The 20,060-nt window shown below is 42.0% G+C and overlaps 1 protein-coding gene across 1 annotated transcript; it reads left to right on the top strand.

Annotated features, from left to right (window-relative positions):
- Nucleotides 1-1,528: 1,528 nt before the first annotated feature.
- Nucleotides 1,529-12,583, top strand: Cd28 (CD28 molecule; the record flags this gene model as incomplete). The annotated part of the gene is made up of 3 exons (XM_028856366.2): nucleotides 1,529-1,889; nucleotides 3,917-4,032; nucleotides 8,917-12,583. Coding segments are annotated over 3 exons (606 nt in total), but the record flags the coding sequence as incomplete, so codon positions are not given.
- Nucleotides 12,584-20,060: the final 7,477 nt, after the last annotated feature.

The following is a 20,060-nucleotide window of genomic DNA, read 5'->3' as shown; positions in this document are numbered from 1 at the left end:
GAGATTGCTCAGCTGTTAAGGCTAGGCTCACAACCAAAAAATAAATCATAACTAGGTAATTATTAGCATGCCCCCAGCAACAATTGTTTTTATTTATATTAAATTTCTTCCACAGACAAACAGAAATTCGTTTAATTCTAAAAAATTGAGGTTATGCTTCAGAAAACGGTTGTAGGGTCTTTGATCTGTGATGCAGATTCTCCTTGCTTAAGCGGTCAGCTATTTATGTGGTGTGGCATTTGGTTTCAGTTCTGGTTTTATTCACCATGTCTTCAATGACTCTAGACGAACCATTCATGCTTCTAGACATCATTCAGACATTCCCCCTCCCCTCACAAAGGAATATATAGGCATGGTGGCCCACACTTTTCATTCCAGCTCTCAGGAGGCAGAGGTAGGTGAAGCTGTGAGTTCTAGGCCAGCCTGGTCTGTGTAGTGAGTTCTAAGTCAGCCAGGTTTACAGAGTGAGAACCTTTTTTTTTTTTTTTGTTTGCTTGTTTGTTTGTATTTTTGTTGTTGTTGTTTTGTATTATTTTCTTTGTTTGCTTGTTAGAAAAAGAATATAGAGCTAAACATATGGTAAGTACCTGTTGCGAAGCCTGATCCCAGGTGGAAAGGAGAGAACTAACTCCTGCAAGTTACCCTCTGACTTCTGCTTGCGTGCTGCGGTGTACACACACACACACACACACACACACACACACACACACACACACACACACACACTTAAAATTGTAATAATCACTTTTTTAAAAGGGACTATTTCTGTGTTCTGGGGAGCATATTTTGTAAAATGGGGATGCATTGGAAAAAAACGATATCAAAGTGGTCTCCTCCCTAATGGAGTTGATAATGTAGTTTCACTTTGCTTTTGAAGTGAGAAATTGAACAGATGATATCCAACTTTTGGATTGTTTATTGCATAAAGGTAGAACTCTTTGCGGTTTAAGAGAGCGGACATGCAAGTCTCTTGGGAGGCTGTTCTCTAAACTTGCTGTGGAAGAGAAATGAAAGCCAACACTTGGAGCTCCAGATCTCCTCACCTCTTTATCCCGCTCTTGGGTTGGTCAACAAGCAATGCCAAAATGTTTTGAAACTTTTAAATTCCTTTATAGAAACCCGTCACCCAACTGAAAACAAATTCGTGTGGGCACCAGTGCCAGGCTGCTTCCAAACATATCACTTAATCAGAGAGTCAGCCTCAGGCCTGATTAACATCTTAGGAATCTCAATTTGATTCAAAAATTCCTAGTGCATAGTTCTGGTGCTCCGTGCTGACAGAAGGTCACCTTTTGCCTTCCAGGTGGAAACACGCTCTATTTTCCCATTCGAAAAAGGATGCCAACACTATTGAAACAAACTTCAAAACTTTTGCTGATGTTATCACTCCAAGAAGAGCTATTATTGTATCTTTGTCTGCCAAGAGACTAACTTTGTTAGAGATCTGTTCAGTTGGCTAATTCATTCCTTCTGATTTCAGGACAACAGAATTATTACTCTGATACCCCTAACTACATTGTTTCCCCCCTCAGAAAACAAGATTTTGGTCAAGCAGTCCCCCATGCTTGTGGTGGATAACAACAAAGTCGCCCTCAGCTGCAGATATTCACATAACCTTCTCTCAAAGGAGTTCCGCGCGTCCCTGTATAAGGGAGTCAACAGCGATGTGGAAGTCTGCGTTGTGCATGGGAACTTCTCCTACCAGCTTCAGTTTCACTCAAATGTGGGGTTCAACTGTGACGGGAAACTGGACAACGAAACAGTGACGTTCTACCTCCGGAATCTGCACGTTAACCAAACAGATATTTACTTCTGCAGAATCGAGGTCCTGTACCCTCCTCCTTACCTAGACAATGAGAAGAGCAATGGGACTATTATTCACGTGAAAGGTAACATGTGACTGACTGTACTTGTGTTTGGTAATGCTGACATTGAGGTTGGGGCAAGGGGTGAGGCCAGAACACACACCAGTGATCTGAGACTCAGAGACAAGTCATGTTTAAGCCTGTTTTCCTTTTCCTTTAGAAATGATTCCAGCTTGTATTTTCAATGCCTGTACCTTTCCTCACTGACATGTGGAAGAGAGAGGAAAGGAGTTATAGGCCATGGGAAGGAACAGAGTCTATAAGATTATTCTCGAGTCAAGTAGGTCATGTCAGGAAAAAGTTTGCCATTAAAATGCAAGTCTGTTGTTTGTTTTTATGCCTTTTGGCTGAGATCACGAAAAAAAATGAGCATAGAGTCCACTAAGACGAAGCATAGCCCAATGGATCAGGGCTCAGGAAGAATGAGTTGAATATCAAATTAATTCTCTCTTTTTTCTTTTGTGGTCCATGGTCTTCCTCCATTAACTTTCTCCTCATTTTCCAAAACATAGAAAGGATGCTGAACTAGAAATTTAGGGGATATGAAATTTGTGATCTTGAGTAAGTTAATAGTCCCAAACTCAATATGATTAAGCAGTACTCATGAATCAGTAGCAATAAGTGTTTATGTTTATGTTGAGATGATGTTCTGTCTAAACATTATTGAAAAAAATAATGGGATTCCCAAACTCAGGATACAGTTATTGGCATTAACATATAAAACCAAGAGAGGCCAGGTAGATTTTTGTGTATGTGCCTATATTGTAGCTCTTCTTTCCCACAGAGTGATAAATAAGGAAAGTATGCTCCATTTCATATTCAATTCTAGCACAATTACAATAAATGCATTTTCTTTTATGGCAGAGCAAAGCGGTCCTTAAGAAAAATCAAATACCAAACAAGGAAAGAATTATTATCTTAATATGGCAGAGTAGCTTTTGTGTTTTGGCAAAGACAGAGGCAATTAATGTGAGAACTCAGATTTCTAATATCAGTAATGCTCAGGCAAAATATTTTGATTGGATTAAGTCAAAGGGTCAAAAAGATATCCTATTTTGGAAGCCAAGAACAAAGCATTTTTTTCCATATAAATGATATATTACTTAGGCAAGTAATTTATATGTGTGCATACACATATATGCATTCAAGAGAACTGGAAAATGCACAGTGATTCTGTACTCAGGAGCTTTCAACCCTGTTTGTATATTATGAACCTATGTAGGTAAATAGAAAAATGCTTGCACTCAACTTTGAGCCTCTGACTTAATCAATATGGCTTGAGAAAAGGGAACTAGATAATGTTTTCAAATCTTGTCAGATAATTCTAATGTGTAGCCAGGAGTAAAACTTCATGGACTACAGAGTTGTTGGTATTCTTTTTATTTATGTATTTTTATTACAACTTAATTTATAAAGAACATAAATAAAAAATGTCATGCATTGAAAATAATCAGATCCAAAGTCTATACGTTTCAATGACTGTGAAGTGTTCTTCCTAGTTATAATTTTCTATGAGTTTCAATAGAACTGCTTGTTTTTTTCCATCCCCTTTCTGATACTAAAGATATAATGTGACTCATTCAGCCTCAGATAAACTGTTGGAGTTGGAGCTAGATATTTATCTCTTTAATTTTTCCAGGCTAGTTTTCTGACTGCCATGTTAAGGTTTGAAAACATTTATCATTTTACTTGTCTCAAAGATAGAGTTTAGTGTACAGATAAATTAACTTCGGATGGGGGTAAGGGGATGGGGTCAGGTTAAAGTCATCGAAAGTCACCATTTTGAATTATACAGTGTTCAACAAGATTCAGTGACCACAATGCCGGCAGTGTGCCACTCTGAGGCAATGGCTCGCCACCTCAGCCTTGTATCCTGACCAGGCTGTCATCAATGGTAGCCTTGAGTAAGTCCCAAAGAGCAAGACCAGAGATCATCTAAGCTGGTGATATTTTGCACATTTTAGTACTTTTAGCTTCTTCTCTGACGTTCAGGACAGACGTGTACTCAGCTGCTGTTGCTGTATCATAACCCTCTCTGTTATGTTTTTCAGAGAAACATCTTTGTCATGATCAGGCAACTCCGAAGCTGTTTTGGGCACCGATCGTGGTTGCTGGAGTCCTGTTATTTTATGGCTTGCTAGTGACAGTGGTTCTTTATAACGTCTGGGTAAGAGGAGCAATGTTGCTTTTATGTAACTTCTCTGCACACGCACTCTGACTATATTAAGAATCCGGCCTGCATCTTTTCTACTGCGATGTCGAAATAGGTGATGTTTATGAGACTGTTCAACCTTATGTGAAGTAACGATCTGACGTGAGTTCTGTTTTCTAGAAGGCACTAAGTGGCCAGAAAGGATCAGAAACTAAATGGGGAAGATTAGAGGTAGTTAACTTTCTTATCCTTATTTTTGCAACATAATAATTGCATATAAAGCATATAAATGCATACATACTGAGCCCCATCAGGAAACCAGGCAACTGAAGCCAGTGAACAGCTTTGGCGCAGGGCCAAAAACCAGAAGAAAGTAGGCGGCTGAAAATGTGTATTCAAACCAGAAGAAAACAGGTCTGTTTATGTGAGTCCTATTTTCTGTCTCTTCTGAAGCAGTTGCATTGCGTGAGGCTAAGCATGGTGCTGCCATTATGTAAGCACAAAGGGAGAGAGACTGTTCGGAGCTCTCCCCACTGAAGAGAGCTTGCCAGGCCCTAGACGTTTGTGCAATAAGTTTGGTACACACACACACACACACACACACACACACACACACACACACACACACACAATTTTACTTTTCTCAATGTTGAATTTTTGATCCAAGCTTGCATTTTTTTTTTGTTTGCTTGTTTGATTTTTCTGAGACAATGTCTCACTATGTGGCCCAGATTTTTCCTGGAACTTACTATGCCATCTAGACTGGTCCTGACTCATGGTGATCCTCCTGTCTCAGCCTCCCGAGTGCTGGCATTATAGGTGTGTGCCACCATGTCTGACTTTTGAACACATCCAAAATGTTTAACATTTTGTTTTATGTGTTTGAGTGTTTTGCCTGCCTGTATGTCTGTGCACCATTTGTGTGTCGGGTGCCTACGGAAGCCAAAAGAGGGCATCAGATTTCCTGAAATTGGAGTTACAGATATTTGTGAGTCACCATGTGGGTGCTGGGAATTGAACCTGGGTCCTCTGGAAGAGAGGCCAGTGCTCTTAACCTCTGAGTCATCCTTCCCACCCTCTTTTGAACACATTTTGATGGATACATTAACTGTTAAGAAGGGACCATCTTAGCAAGGGCCCTTTCCTTAGAAACTTCTTAGTACACAAGGAACAGAACAGCTCATGTATTGATTTCACGTGCCTCTGATTTTTTTCCAGAAGTTGGGTGAATATTCAATGAGACATGTATGCTGTGTGAAAGGGGAAAAAACCATTTCTCTTGATAGTTTCACGCATCTGCTATTAAGTTCACTTAAGATTTAATGAATGCTTATTGGGTTATTAAATAGATAATCCCCATAGAAACCAAATAAAGACTTAACTAAGCCTGCTTGAAATACGATACCCATTTCAAGGCATAATCCATATATTTAACGAGGCAATGTACAGTCAGGACTTCTGGAAGTCAGGCCATGTGATGCCATCTTACTTTTACTATAGTCTTGGTATCGGGACAGGAAAACCCTAGTTTTAAGTCATGAAGTTCTGTCATCCATTCTTAGATTTAAATTGTTCATTTTCTTATCCAAAGTTGCCTCTCTACTATTCCCCACATGTTCCTGTAGTTCACAAGACCATAGAAGGCAGGTGGACATTTGTCAGGCTACCTTTTGACTAATCTATAACTTCTATAAAGTCGGGAACATAGTGTTTGCCCGTTCCTGGGAATTCTTTCTATCATCTTGGAAATCTGCCTAGCTTCTACAAGTTATCTAATTATGATATCCAAGTTATCCAGTTATGGTGACAGGAAGCTTGGTATAGGAACATATTGCCCAAGTTCTGACTCTGGTGTTAGTTGAGAACTTTCTTCCTTCTGGACTTCAGAGTATGAACTTTTGCTGTCTTGTAGCTCGACACTGGTTGCCAATGATTTTCAAAACCTTAGGTTTGGCTTGATTTTTAAATTCTCAATCACTGGCTTTCTTGCTTGCTGTGTGGATTTCCAGATCTCTGAGAACTTCAATTTCCTAATCTAAAGGCCAGGTGTGGTGGCCCTATGGGTCCCCTTCCAGAAAGGCGGCTCCCTCGTCACATGTTGACCTAGGTCAACAGGAATTTACTAGCTTTGTGGGAAGTAGTTTTGGAAACTGCTTTATCTTTCAGTGGTCCCACAGGAACCACTTTAAAACGTATGGTAAATATGCTTCAGGAAGCCCGCTTCGAAAATGAGACATTAATTTGCTGAGTGACTGGAGTTACCCCAAAAACGACACAAGCAGCTTCTCACTTTCAGTGAGTTAAAGGAATTCACCTTCCAAAACAGGCATCATAGATGCTTTGAGCTTTTCATTGGCAGCCCCATAATTCCTGGTAAGAGTCATCTCTGCCCTGAGGGAGCTGTTTCTGGCTTATCTCACAAGGTCACTGTGACTTGGACAGTCTTAGCGCTTGATGTCATGTCATCTGTGGCTTTCGGGAGTCAACCCGGGTTTTCTAATGAGAACATCACTCACTTGCACCTCAAACCCAGGTCTTTGTACTCTCTGACCACACGGGACACATAAACATAATTTACACTCACAGAACAATAGGACAGTTTTGCCTTGGGCTCATCTTTTCCTTTCTCTGTCATTTGATCAATAGGCACCTGAGTGAGCTTGGCATCTAGGGACACCCAGGGCTCGACCACTCTCTGGGATCTTAGTTTTGGCTGGTCAGCTGTAGCTAGAGTTTTCCTGCCTTGCCCAGAGTTAGGACAAATCTTTGTCACCTGCCAGTCCCAAAACCGCTCAGACCCAACCAAGTAAACACAGAGACTTATATTGTTTACAAACTGTATGGCCGTGGCAGGCTTCTTGTTAACTGTTCTTATAGCTTCAATTAATCCATTTCCATAAATCTATACCTTGCCACGTGGCTTGTGGCTTACCAGTATCTTCACATGCTGCTTGTCATGGTGGTGGCTGGCAGTGACTCCTTCTGCCTTCCTCTTCTTTCTTTTCTCCTCTCTGTTAGTCCCGCCTATACTTCCTGCCTAGCCACTGGCCAATCAGTGTTTTATTTATTGACCAATCAGAGCAACAGATTTGACATACAGACCACTCCACAGCAGTCAGTGGTGTGCCTTGGTAGAAGTTAGCTGTTTTCCAGAGCTTCCTGAGAATCTGTCACGTGCTAGCTACTAGGATGTGTGGGTTTAGGAGCAGCTGTAGATTGTGTCTCTGTGCTTGACCTGCTGTTGGCATTTGAGTAAAGAAGACGCTTCTCAGGCTGCCACAGGCTGCCACAGGTTGCCACAGGTTGCCACCTGTCACTCTCAATTTCCTATTCACTCAGATGAGCTGTTAAACTGCTTTCCCTTTCTGAGCTTAGAGGAAGGTTTTGTTTGTTTATTTTGTTTTTAACATACTCTCTGCCGGTGTGTACCACAGTGTGTGGATAATGTGTGTTCAGGTAACATCGGCCTTGAAATCTACTCTACATTCTTGACCATTTAAGTACATTGCTTCTGTATACCCTGTATGCTGCTGTCTTGTCTAGAAAACAAGTGGGTAAGGCTGAGGAGGAGGAAGGGTAGAGTGGCCCTGAAGTCGTGAGTGACAAAGATACACAGACACAGGAGGTGGGTACTATGGATACATAAATACATATTGTGGGTGCACATGAGCGCTGTGGGTTCTGGATTGGCTTCCCAGCCTTTTCTATCTCATTAGTTTAGAGTCAGGGTGATTGATGCAAGCTAAACCCGCTATCTGATCATGGTGCTGGGGTAGGCATGGGAGCTGATTGTAACAGATTTTCTTTATCTTTGTGTGTAACTTGGGGAACCTCAGGGCCACGACACCTTCCATATTGAGGCCTTTCTTTAAGCTGTAGTTTCAATGGAGTATCCACAAGTAAGGGTTAACATTTGGGGGCTGGCAGGGGAAACCCTAAAAGTTAGTGTCAGTGCTGAAAATGCTTGCCTGGGTAGCATCAGAGCATTCTTTGCTTACCTGAGGCCTCTGGCAGGGGCACGTAGAAACGAGGCCAAGGCTGTAGTCACTCTCTCATTTATCTGTTTGGGAAAGCTTGTTACTCATACTCAGTGCATCGGGCCTCTGCGCTTAGAAATAGGCATTGGTTTTTCATAGCAGAGAATCCATGATAGAATTCCTTAACAGACAATCCACATGGCTTTCTGCGTTTGGCAACTCTACAAGTCTTTTGTCAAAATGAAAACTTTACCATCACATTGATCTGGTAATGATGCTCCTAAACCCCAGTCCAAACCTTGGTCAGGATTCAAAGTGAGTGTTATCTCAAGCTCCAGGTTCAATGTCATTCCTCGCTCTTTGCTCTTGGGAAACAGTGGCAGGTGCCATTCTTGCCTTTGCAGAAATATATACCCCCAGGGGATAGGAATGTAGTGTTCAGAACTGGAACTAGAAACCCTCATTCATTTGGCCTCTACTGACATAAATTTATAATTATTATTTCAGATCCTGAAAGAACTGAAAGGTTCTTTTTTTGGGGGGGGGGTTAATTATGGAAAGACAGCTTACTTAATGAATGATTAAAATGGGAATGTTTAACCTATCCAAACAGGAAGGGCTTTCAGATGTATTTCAATATCAGTGATGAATATGTTAAGTATGCTCTTGAGCTTTGGATTAGATGACAACGTTGAGAGCAATGGACCCGTTTCTACAACACAGCTTCCTTTCGATTTTTAGTAGACTAGTAGCCAGGCTTTGCTTAGTCATTATCACAGTCCAAGGTGCTTATGCAATACTGACTCTCAGGGCCATTTGGCAGCTGATGTTCTGAATAACTAACCCCAACATCTTAGGACCCCTCCCATAATATCTCCTCCAAGTCCTTTGACATTGACTTTTTTTTTTTTCCCGCCTGCAGACAAATAGCAGAAGGAACAGACTCCTTCAGAGTGACTACATGAACATGACACCCCGGAGACTTGGGCCGACCCGCAAGCATTACCAGCCCTACGCCCCAGCGAGAGACTTTGCAGCCTACCGCCCCTGACAGGGACCCCTATCCAGAAGCCAGCCGGCTGGTACCGCTCTACCTGTTCAACACCACTGCTCTGGATAGGAAAGGATAGCCTCATCGTCAGCCGGCCACTTTGGACCTCTTCTTGGACCACCTTTGCTAGTTGTTTCGGAGCGTCTACTAGATCTAACATCACGATCATCTTGAGACTCGGGAATGAATTTAGAGAAACTTCCATGGCAGGTTAAATTCTGCATGCCTTGACCCAGACTTAAGCTTAGTATATTTATTGACTTGGTTGAGAAGTTAGAGTAGAGAAAACAAAAAGTGAGAGGATTCATTCGGCCGTGGAAGACAATTTCCAGGCTGTATCGAGCCCGGTTCCTTCTCACGTACCGGCACATTTCAGTCACCTAAAGTGTGACAGCTAAAGATGTTTTAGATAGAGTAGGAAGGCTACAACAGCCTTCTTTTTGGCTAAGTTGGCATTTAGGGTGGGAATAGGTTAGAGTCACAGAGTATAGTACTTAAGTATTTGAAAATAATTAAAACACTGTTGCCCACTCAGGAAAGGAGCCTCTTAGTTCCTTTTTAGTGTTTTCCTGTTAGTTTAGAAAGCTGTGGACATATTTCTTAATGAATTCTGACCATTTTTAATCACTTTCATCCATGGAATGCCCTCAAAGCACCCCAGGGCTTACTTCCCTTATTCCCTGTCATGGGAATTCAGTATTATTAATAGTCACAACATGATCTCAGAACTAAATATCCCTCCCACACCGGAGGAATGTGAGAGGAAATAAGGTCACTTTACATATTAAGAAAAAAATATCTGAAGGCTATGAAGGATCATCTGTTTAGTAGCTTGTTACAGGCAAACCATTTAAGTTTCAACTTTCCACGGGTGGTTTCCTTGTTGTCTTTGTGGGTGTCTGAAGTGGAATACTGAAATTGCATCTATATAGAGCTAGTCATGATACTGTGAAAAGGGGGTGTTAGTATTTAGTAGCTGGCAAGGATGAGTTCCAAGCAGCTTCCTCTGAGGAAGGGGATGAGGCAACTCTCACCGGGCACTAAAGAGGTAATTATTTTCCAGGCAGTATCTTAGGGAGCCCAGCATAAGTTCCTTTAGACTCAAAAGTTTAGAGGGACTGTAGATGCTCTAGGGCTCAGAACTCCAGGATTTTGTGAGCTCAGCTGCTTGGGACCCTGTGGATTCACTGACATGACAAATTATTTTGGAGTGTGTCTTTAGGGACAACATCATAGTTCTCAAGAGAACCTGCAAAGGCCCGATACTGGATTGAACATGGACTTTTTAAAATTTGCTTCCAGTTTGGATCAACTGGAATATATCTGGGGACCCTAAGAATTGAGTCTACCGCTGTCTTTACCATTTGTTCAGTGCTTTGAATTATTCTGAGGTTTTAGAGGCAGGTAGACCTGGTAAAAATCTCATCACTAGTTGAATGGCCTCAGGCAAGGCACTGTTCATCTAAGACTACTCAACTGTAAAGTGAGCATCATGATACCTGCTGCCATCCTCCTGCCTCTGCCTCCCAAGTGCTGGGGTTATAGGAATACACAGTCATGCCCAGCTTGTACCGGACATTTAAGCCCAAACCCATGAGGATCTTTTCGCTTCACTAATTTTCTAGCTAATTGGAATAGTTTATCTTGCAATCAAACATAAGGCATTTCCCCTAGTGTTGTTTTTATATATAAAGATATCTTTAAACATTTTTTTAATATGAAGAAGAGGAAGGGATAGGCATCTTTTAATTATAGACAGACAATGTTGTGCTCTGATAGTTTTTTTTTTTTTTTTTTTTTTAAATTGGCTTCTACTCTGTGCCTTTGATTAAACTAGTGAAGGCCAAGATCAGCCCGACTTGTGTGCTGAAAGCCTGCTGGCTTGACCCTGGCCCTTGTGACTGCAGCCAGCCTTTTGACATGGAGAGTCCTTGATTCAAGTTATGCAATCGTCTTTGAAAATGACGTCACTGGAGAGTTTTTAGGAAGGGCCAATAGCAGATAACAAACACTTTTTTTTTTTAAATGGAAAGATTTGATCTTTGGTAATCAATAACTTTGTTTTCTAACTGGAAAAGGAGGGCTACTGGAGATGAATCACACCTGAGATGTTTCATAACTGCTCCGAACAGAGCCAAAGCACAGGAGTCATAGGTGTTTCACTATTGGTGTGAGCCAGCAAACGGTTTGAAAACACTGGGTTAGAGTACTGCCTTTGCCGTTTGGGGGATGCAGTGTACAGGAAGAAAACTGTGTCATTTGCTGCTATTATTGCAAGAGTCTTGGAATTGAAGGTGTGCCTGTCATTTTTAATTGTGAGCTCACCTATTTGGGACTGAGCGCGCCAATTTAAAGAGAATCAGTGTACCTTGTTTCTGCATCCAGTGATAAAATCACCACACTAACATGTGCCTGTTTTTAAACTTGTGCTTTAACATTGTCCCCAGGATTGGGTATGCAGCGAATCTGGAGATAGTTTGCTATTTGAAAGAGTGTATCATAAACTCTCTCTCTCTCTCTCTCTCTCTCTCTCTCTCTCTCTCTCTCTCTCTCTCTCTCTCTCTCTCTCTCGTGTGTGTGTGTCTCCCTGCCTCCCTCGACTTTGTCTCTGTCTCCTTCTCTCTCTCTCCAGATTTTCAAACATTGGTTTCTCTCGGAAGAAATACAACTTTGCTCGGCTTCAGTATTAGTTTATCCAACAGGCCAACGTTTTGCCTCTTTGAGATGTCAAGCTGGCTTGACCCATGTGGTCTGTCTGATATGTCTGCCATGGGACAGCTGTAACTGGACTGAGCCTTCAGTCATTTAGTTCTTCAGTCACTTAGTTCTTCAGTCACTTAGTCCACTAACTGAGCCACTAATCTGCATGGCTGTTTTCATGGGCAGAGTGATGGTCAGGTGGACGTCTGATCCCTCACCTCTGCCTCTGTCCTGCCCTATGGGAATACAGGGGACTTGTAGTCTCACCTGGAAATGTTAAACTCAACTACATGAGATGGACCTGAAACCACAATCGTCCCTTCCATTTAGTCACCACGAACCCAGGTCAAACACAATGGTGTGGATTCTTCCAGGACGTAGGCGAGTGAGTTTGTGCCCTCTACAAGGCCAGCTGAAGCTTAAATCTCTCTTGCACTGGTATGTTTATGCAAATATCAAAAGCTTGTTCCCACCTCAGGAACTTTACACATACTGTTTACTCTGTCTAGAATGTTATTCCCTAGACATCTCTTTGGTTTGCTCTTCCTTCCTCGACACATTGGCTTAAATGTTACTTTCAACCGTAGTTAATTATCCCTACAACCTGTCTTCCTGCCTTTTTTTTCCGCTATAACGCGTTACCATCTCTTATACTAGATGTTTTCCTTATTTATTGGTTTATTGTTTGTTTTTCTAATCTAAACGGGCTCTCCGGAGGGAAAGAACTCCATTTGCTTTGTTTTTGTTTTGCTGTATCCCCACTGCCTAGAATAATGCTTAGCGTGCACTAAGTATTTATTGGCTGAATAAACGGACTTCACATGGGCTTCTGAATGAATGGTGAGTCTAACTGAGCTAATCACACTCTGAGGAGGAAAGAATCACTTCCTTCTTTTTTCTACTTCTTTGTTTTCTACTTGTTATCACAAGAGGTAAAGCATACACACAGAAATCTGGTGGAAGAACAGCTAATTTATATAAGTTCATTTACAGTTAAGAAATTTCTGTGCAGCCTGAAAAATAAATACAGTTAGAAGCGTTCTAAAAAACGTTATTCTAAATAAACCTCTTAGGAGTGAGTTGATTTTCCATTGAAAGTTCCCAAACTCTCTCTTAATAGACTGTTGATGTTTTATTTTATTTTGGGTTTTTTTTTTGGGATACTTTTTATTTATTTGCTAATGGGGCTGGAGAGATGGCTCAGTGGTTAAGAGCATAGGGTGCTCTTCCAGAGGCCCCGAGTTTGATTCCCAGCACCTACATCTGATACTCTCTTCTGGCCTCCACGGACACCAGGAACTCTCGTGGTGCAACTGACGTACATTTAGGCAAAACATCCACACACAGAAAATAAATAAAAATAATTTATTTGTTGGCAATTTTATGTATGTATATGATGTGTCTTGATAACACCCATACCCTCCTCCTCACCACCACATCGCCCTGGGCAGTCCCCAGGCACCCCCCCTCTTTTTCATGTCTTCCCTTGTCCTTCCTCTTCTTTTTGGTAGCTCACTGAATCCAATTAGTTGCCATTGGCTGGAATGCTTGCCAGTCTTGTTAGCTTGACCTCGTGCGGGTCTTGTGCAGGTAACCATAGCTGCTGTGGGTTCACTCGATCAACGCCACGTCTAGAACACAGCACTTCACAGCGCTCCTCTACACTCTCTGGCTCTTACATTCTTTTAGTTGCCTCTTCTGTGATGCCCCCTGAGCTTTGGGGGAAAGGTTGATATGAATGTCCCCGATTTGGGTTCGAGGATCCAACAGTCACTTATTCTCACCAATATGACCAGCCAGGAATCTCAGCATTGTTTGGCCAGGGCTGAGAGCAGCAGTAATCTAGGGTTAAAAATATTTAGAAGGCAGTGTCTGAATGGACATGTCTGACATATCCATTCAGAAAAACAGCACTAATCATTTCCCTATTATGACCTATGACCTATGAGCCGTATGGACCAGGTTTACAGTACCAGGCATCAATTCCCTCCTACGGAGTAGGGCTCAAATCTAATCAGAAAGTAGCTGGTTGCTCCTATAACCTTTGTGCCAGTCTAGCATCTGTGGGCACATCTCATCTGGCAGGTTGACATTGTGGCCTTCAGGGTCCACTTCTAGGTGAGACCCTTTATATCCCCTCCCCTGCCCCGCCCAGTGGCCTTGCAAAGCACCTCTCAGCACTCTGAAAGTTAGCCAGCCGGAAAGGAGTTCTCAGTTCAGTTCTAGCTTGATTTCTCCGTTCTGCAATCAAAGCATGCTGTATCTTCAGCAACAGGGCTTTACCAGGCGGTTAAGGTGAGCAACCCAGAGCAATGACCGCAGCCTGTGTTGCTTTACAGGGCCCTGTAGTCTCCCTGACTAATAATTGGTAGGGACGTAGCCCATGCCTGGCACTGAGATCTTTCATTTAAAACCCAGGCTTTCTGGGGGAAGCATTTTGTCAATGCTTCAGACCGAACTTTAGCTTATGATTTCTGAAAATATGGCTTTTGTAGTTAAAATTCGCCCTACAACTGAATTGCTACTCTTTTTTATGGAGTGATTTTATCCCAATGAAGTCTACAAATGCCTTGTTTGGCTCTGATCCAAAAAGATCTCGAACAACGGAGAAGACAGAAAATGTCAATATATCCACCTGTCACGTTCATGACATAACTGGGTGCTTGAAAGTCTTGCAACAGCTTCAACACAAGAGAACAACAAATGGATAACACTTGTAGCAAGCTGAAAATTTATACCAAACCAGTGTGTAACACACATGTCACCAGGGGGGGCGGTATGGGGAGGAAGAGAATCGTGTGTGGGAGTAGTAAGCCCTTGAACCACAGACAGAAGAGCTTGTCTGATACCTGATAATCTATGTAGTTGTTTCTATTTGGCCTCATGTTTTACTTTGAAGATGACATGGAGTCAAAAGCATGTGTAATTAATTCGTCTTTAAACATGCACTTTCTTTTTGTTGCAATGAGACTTATTAAATGTAAAAAAGCGTGGAAAAGATGAGCTCCCATGCCTGCTCCTATTCAAGAAAGACTGGAATTAGCTAGTCTCAACAGGGAAATCAGAGCAACTGGAAAGGTACCAGACTGGTGTATGTGAAAAATTCAACGACTACACAAATCTCAGTAAGGATGTCTTTATTGTACTGCTGAAAATGGTATAAACCATTTCTGCTAAAGAAAAGAAAAGTTCAAGTGCCTTCACACTCCTCTTCAAGGTGGAACACAATACAGATTTCATGACCTCACCAGACAGACCCCTCTGCCACGCCTTAACTGTACAAATGTACAGTTAAGTACATTAACAGACAGACCCCTCTGCCATGCCTTAACTGTACAAATGATGATTTACAATCATCAACAACCCCAAGTGCACTCTTTTCCTTTGTTGGGGATGAAGTCCAGGGCTTCATGTAGGAAGTACACAGCCAGCTGAGCTGCATCCTCAGCCCAGATCAATTTCCTTTCAGAGTGGGGAGAATAATATGTGTATGCATCTTCATGTACTTGCATGTGTGTGTGAGTGCATAAAGCACATGGATGCGCATATACATGTTGATGTTGGATATCTTCCTCTATGATGCTGCACTTTACAGTTTGAGACAGACTCTCACTCAGTCTGGAACTCAGCTTAACTCCTGGAAGCTCCTGCCTCCACCTTCCCAGTCCTGGAATAACAGGCAAGCACCACAATGCCTGCCTCTTCATGTGAATGCTTGGGATCCAAACTCAGGTCCATGCTTGGGCAGACGGTCCCTTCCTGACTGGGCTACCTCCCTAGACCCACATTCCTATTTGAGTGGTACCTGTTGTCTTCTCTCATTGTGTTTGGAGCAGAGATAATGAATAGGTAAGACAAATGAAAGAAATTTCTAGATTCATTGCAACGGAGGTCTGACCTCCACAGTAAGAAGCTGTACACAGATGGTCCAGGGACCAACTCAGAGACTTGCTGGGAGTGTGTGTCTCCTAAGGTCTGTGAGTTCCCTCAACTAAGGCTCCATGGACATGCCGGCAGTGGTACTTGGGAGCTTGGTGCTTCAGGAACACGCTTTTCCTCATCTGGCAATGCTCAAAGGAAGGTGTGGTTTTTGTTTTTGTTTTGTTTTGTTTTAAGATTCATGGGCTTCTGGCTTTTAAAACTCTAGACTTCTGTCCAGAGCAGGATGTGAAACACTTGTGTAAGTGCCTTTTGCTCATTTCAGGTTGACATTGGACGAAATGCTTGAAATCACTTGCATTGAAAGTTAGAGTGTATGTGTGTGTGTGTGTGTGGGGGGTGTCCAAGCTTATGCCAGATTTCCTGAGCTGTCCTCATTCTTGGGGCCAAATCAAAGACCAGATCATTGCTTCGCACAGGCCGGGCCGGGCTTTCTTCATTTGCCCACTTGAACTCTGTGAAGGGACTCGATGGGCTTCAAACTCAAGGAGGGTCAAAAAGCTGTAGAAAGGAGAGCTTGCCTTTCTCTCAGACTTCGTTATGCAAAGGCATCTCGGTGACAGATAATCTCCTTTGTCTCCAAAGGGCAAACTGTGAGCTGGGTGGAAATGTCAGTTGAGGCAGAAGAGCAGCAAACAGCTTTGTTTTCCTATAGTTGTGGTTTTACAAGGTGACGGTGATACACGAAGATGAAAATGTGCAGCATGAACTCCAGTCATTATCTGAGTGAGCATCTCTGCCAAAGCTGAAGGATATGTGTGGGCGTCACCTGCAAGCAGAGAGGGAGGGAGGGAGGGAGGGAGGGGGGTGGGTGGGAAGGGGCTCAATAGGTAGGGTTGAATTAGCATCAGTGAAGTTAACGAGAGTCATAGAGACTTTTTTTTTTTTTTCAATCTCTGGTGCACACCCTGAGCATTGGATATGCTGGCTTCCAAAGTGGGGATTTTTGCTAACTTCTGGGAACCCGTGATGTATGTCATACAGAGTAGACTAACTGGAGGTTGTCACAGGGACGCGCTTTCATTCCCAACAGTGTGCGACTCATGTTTCATCTGCTTTCGGCTTTTCTCTTCAGTCTTCCTCTTCTTTCATTCAACAGCTTCCCGGTACTGAAAAGTGAGCTGAGTACGGGAGAAATGATAGAGAGCAACACTGTTTTTCTTATCTCTGCGTGAACCAAACAGAGACTAGCTTTATAGCCTTTCACCTCCCACGCCCCGTTCATTATACTCTGCTCCTTATGGCAGCCACCTAGTCGTGACCGTAGGACTCAGATCCTGTGCATACACTTGCTAGCCTTTGCTTTCCTGGTTTGCCTGAAGTTTATTTCTCTGAGATGTTTTTGTTTAATATCTCTAACATCTTTACATTCTTAGATCAGGAATTGGATTATTATTATTTTTTTTTGTAAAGAGACAGATAGTACATATATTAGGGTTGGTAACTGTATAATTTCTTGTTGCTACTCAATCTGTCATTGTAGTCTGAAAATATGTAAATAAGAAGATTAGCTGCATTCCAGCAAACCTTTATTTGTGGATATTGGTATTTGATTTTCATAGAATTTTCTTGTCAGATGTTATAATTTCCTTGATTCCTCCACTCTCCTGCTTGTCATATGCACATGTAAAATCCATTCTTAAGCTCATGGGCTGTACAAAGTCAGACAGCGGCTAGACTTGGCCTGTAGGCTTCTAAGATAGAACCAAGCTACCATTTTTAAGCTTCAAGCTTATCTTGGAATGCCAGCCACCACCTAGAAAGGGAGCGGTCTAGATTTGTGTAAAGACCTTTCGGAGTGGTGAGTGTCCGCGTAACTGTTTAGAGAGAAGGGTGTCGTTCAGCCGAGAATGAAGGAGAAGCTTCACCTCAGGGACAGCTGTCCTGGGTAGAGGAAACAGGAAGTTTAAGTCAAAGGAATGAGAATTTCTCTCAAGACGAGAGAGTCCTCCAGAAATTAGTGCTAACAGCCTAAAAATTTCGGGAGTTACTGTTACATTTCCTTTGCTCTTCTCTCTCTTGCCTAACCATCAAATCCTTGTAATCTCCAAGGAAACAAAGTAAATTTTTATTCACAGTCGGCAGGGGGAAGAATATGGCCCGTGTCCAAAGTAATGAAAAAGATTGATTGCCCTGCGAATCCTTCCATATGGAGCACACGCCACCCCAGTGTAGAGTGGGTGGGGTGGCAAGCAGCAGCTGCCTCAGGACTGGCCTCCCACCCCTTTCCATGACTTTTTCAATCTAAATTTACCTACTATTTATAGGTGACCAGGAACAGTCACCCCACCCACCACCCCGCCAAAGGCCAAACTAAGTCTTAGCATTTCACAGGTAACTGGTAAAATCAGTTTTACATAGATCAAAAAGGCACTGGCTTGACCTTTGCCCTCTCTTATCACCACCCCACCCTGCCTGCCTACAGCTGCTGGTTACACCCAAGGTACAAATAGTTCTTTCTGGAAACCGTGTAGCCTAGGGGGGAGTTCTGAGCCGCACACCCATTCATACCATCTGGACATTTTAAAGATAGGGTCAAATGTAAGATTCAGCTTCGTTTGTGCAGCCAAGAATAGGAAATTGCCACCCAAAGGTCAGAAGCCTAAGATTTATTATGCCAACAGTCTAGAATACCAGGAGTGGACATGCCTTTGTTAGAAGGGCGTATCCTGGCTTTACACACACATTCAAGCTAAAGTCTGGGTGAACAGCCTCAGGCACTCCAAGACTTTCCTTACATAGAGTGTAGGGTTTCTGTGCATGTTGTTCACTGTGTATGTTATTACCATGTATGTTCCCTGCACAGGGGCCTCTAGAGAAGGGATAGGAAAGCCTGCAATCTGTTCAGCCCCCCTCTTAGGAAGCTATGAAAGGAGAGTATACTTATCTTCAAGGCTTCACATGGGTCCTAGTGAGATCTTCCTGCCATTTGGTTACTGAGGTACACTCTCATCCTCAAATGAAAATGACCTAGGATGAAAACCACTGAAAACCAAACAGAAAAAGGAGGGGTCCTGAGGACTATAAACACTCCTTGCCTGTTTTTGTTTTTTGGTTTTTTAAAATCTCCCCTGCTCTCAACTCTGCTCTCTTTCCATGGCTTGGTTTTTGGCACCATCTGGTAAGGTTAGAAACGCAAAAATAAACTTTCTAGTCTAGTTCTCAGAGGGAAAATAAGAGTAATTGTGTCCTGTAGAGTACCAAGTTCGGGGTTAATTCTTGGGTTGGCCCTTGAAACTTACTGTTCACAATAAGGTTTTGTGGCATAATGGCAGATCTCTATTTTTTTCTTACTTGTGTATGAAAGGATTAGACAAAGTGATTTCTATGCCTAATACTTTTCATATTCTATACTGCAATTGTTTTTTTTTTCATAATATGACACACACATACACACACACATATTGAGATTTGTCAGCTGGGACTATTTGAATAAGCCTACAATTTCTTGTACACATTACATTCACTAATTAAAAATTATGAATCACTTTTTCTTAAAGAAATAGTGAATTATTTGTGGATTTAGACTAGAAATATTTGTGACACTTGTGGGTTTTCTGGTGTGGACTTAATGTGAAAGTCACCTTCACATAATAGCATAAAAAAACTATTTCATTGTTTTTAAAAGTTCAGTATTTCCCTATAATAAGCTGCTTGACAGTACCATCCTAGGGACTACTGAATTCTTCACAGTTGGTTATGTCTTGAGTATAATATATAGGTGCTCAAAACCTCTTAACTGTGAACAAACCATTAAGAAGAAAGAGGTGAATAAATGAACGGACGACCTTTCATTTGAAAAACACACACCAACTGTTTTGTCTTTTGGTAAACTAGGTATTATGAAAAGTCTCGGGAAACTTGAAAACTACTGATAAAATTTACAATTTCTTAAAATGTCAAAGTGTATTTTAATACTGTGTATCCTAGGACATTGCTCAGGCACTCAAAATCGAAATCTGTCTGCTCTAACTTGGTAACAAACAGAACTCTGACTGTATTATTTTCCCTCTGTATGCTCTCCAGGAATTCCAAGGTGTGGATAATGGCCCACTAAGCCAGAGCAATGGTGAACTTCTTATCCATGATTGCTTGACACATGCATAGACTCATGATACAACTCTAACCAATAAGGAGGGTGTGACCCAATGACCTCTGGTTTGGTTTCCCTTGCTCTTAAAAGAGATGTTTGGGGAAAAAAGAATGTTTTTTTTTTTTTTTTTAATTTTTTTTAGACTGTTGTATCTTCAAGGGGCATCTGGACTCTGAGAGGAATTAACCTTGGAAACATTGCTGAGGTTACTATAAGTTGGAGAAGAGCAGAGGATTCAAGCAATCATTCAGGTTTTCTCCTCTTAAAACCTACCATCACCACT

This window comes from Peromyscus leucopus, chromosome 13 (genome assembly GCF_004664715.2).
Source record: "Peromyscus leucopus breed LL Stock chromosome 13, UCI_PerLeu_2.1, whole genome shotgun sequence".
NCBI lineage: Eukaryota > Metazoa > Chordata > Mammalia > Rodentia > Cricetidae > Peromyscus > Peromyscus leucopus.
The sequence above is the reverse complement of the archived record's forward strand: the minus strand, read 5'-3'. Positions and strand labels throughout refer to the sequence as shown.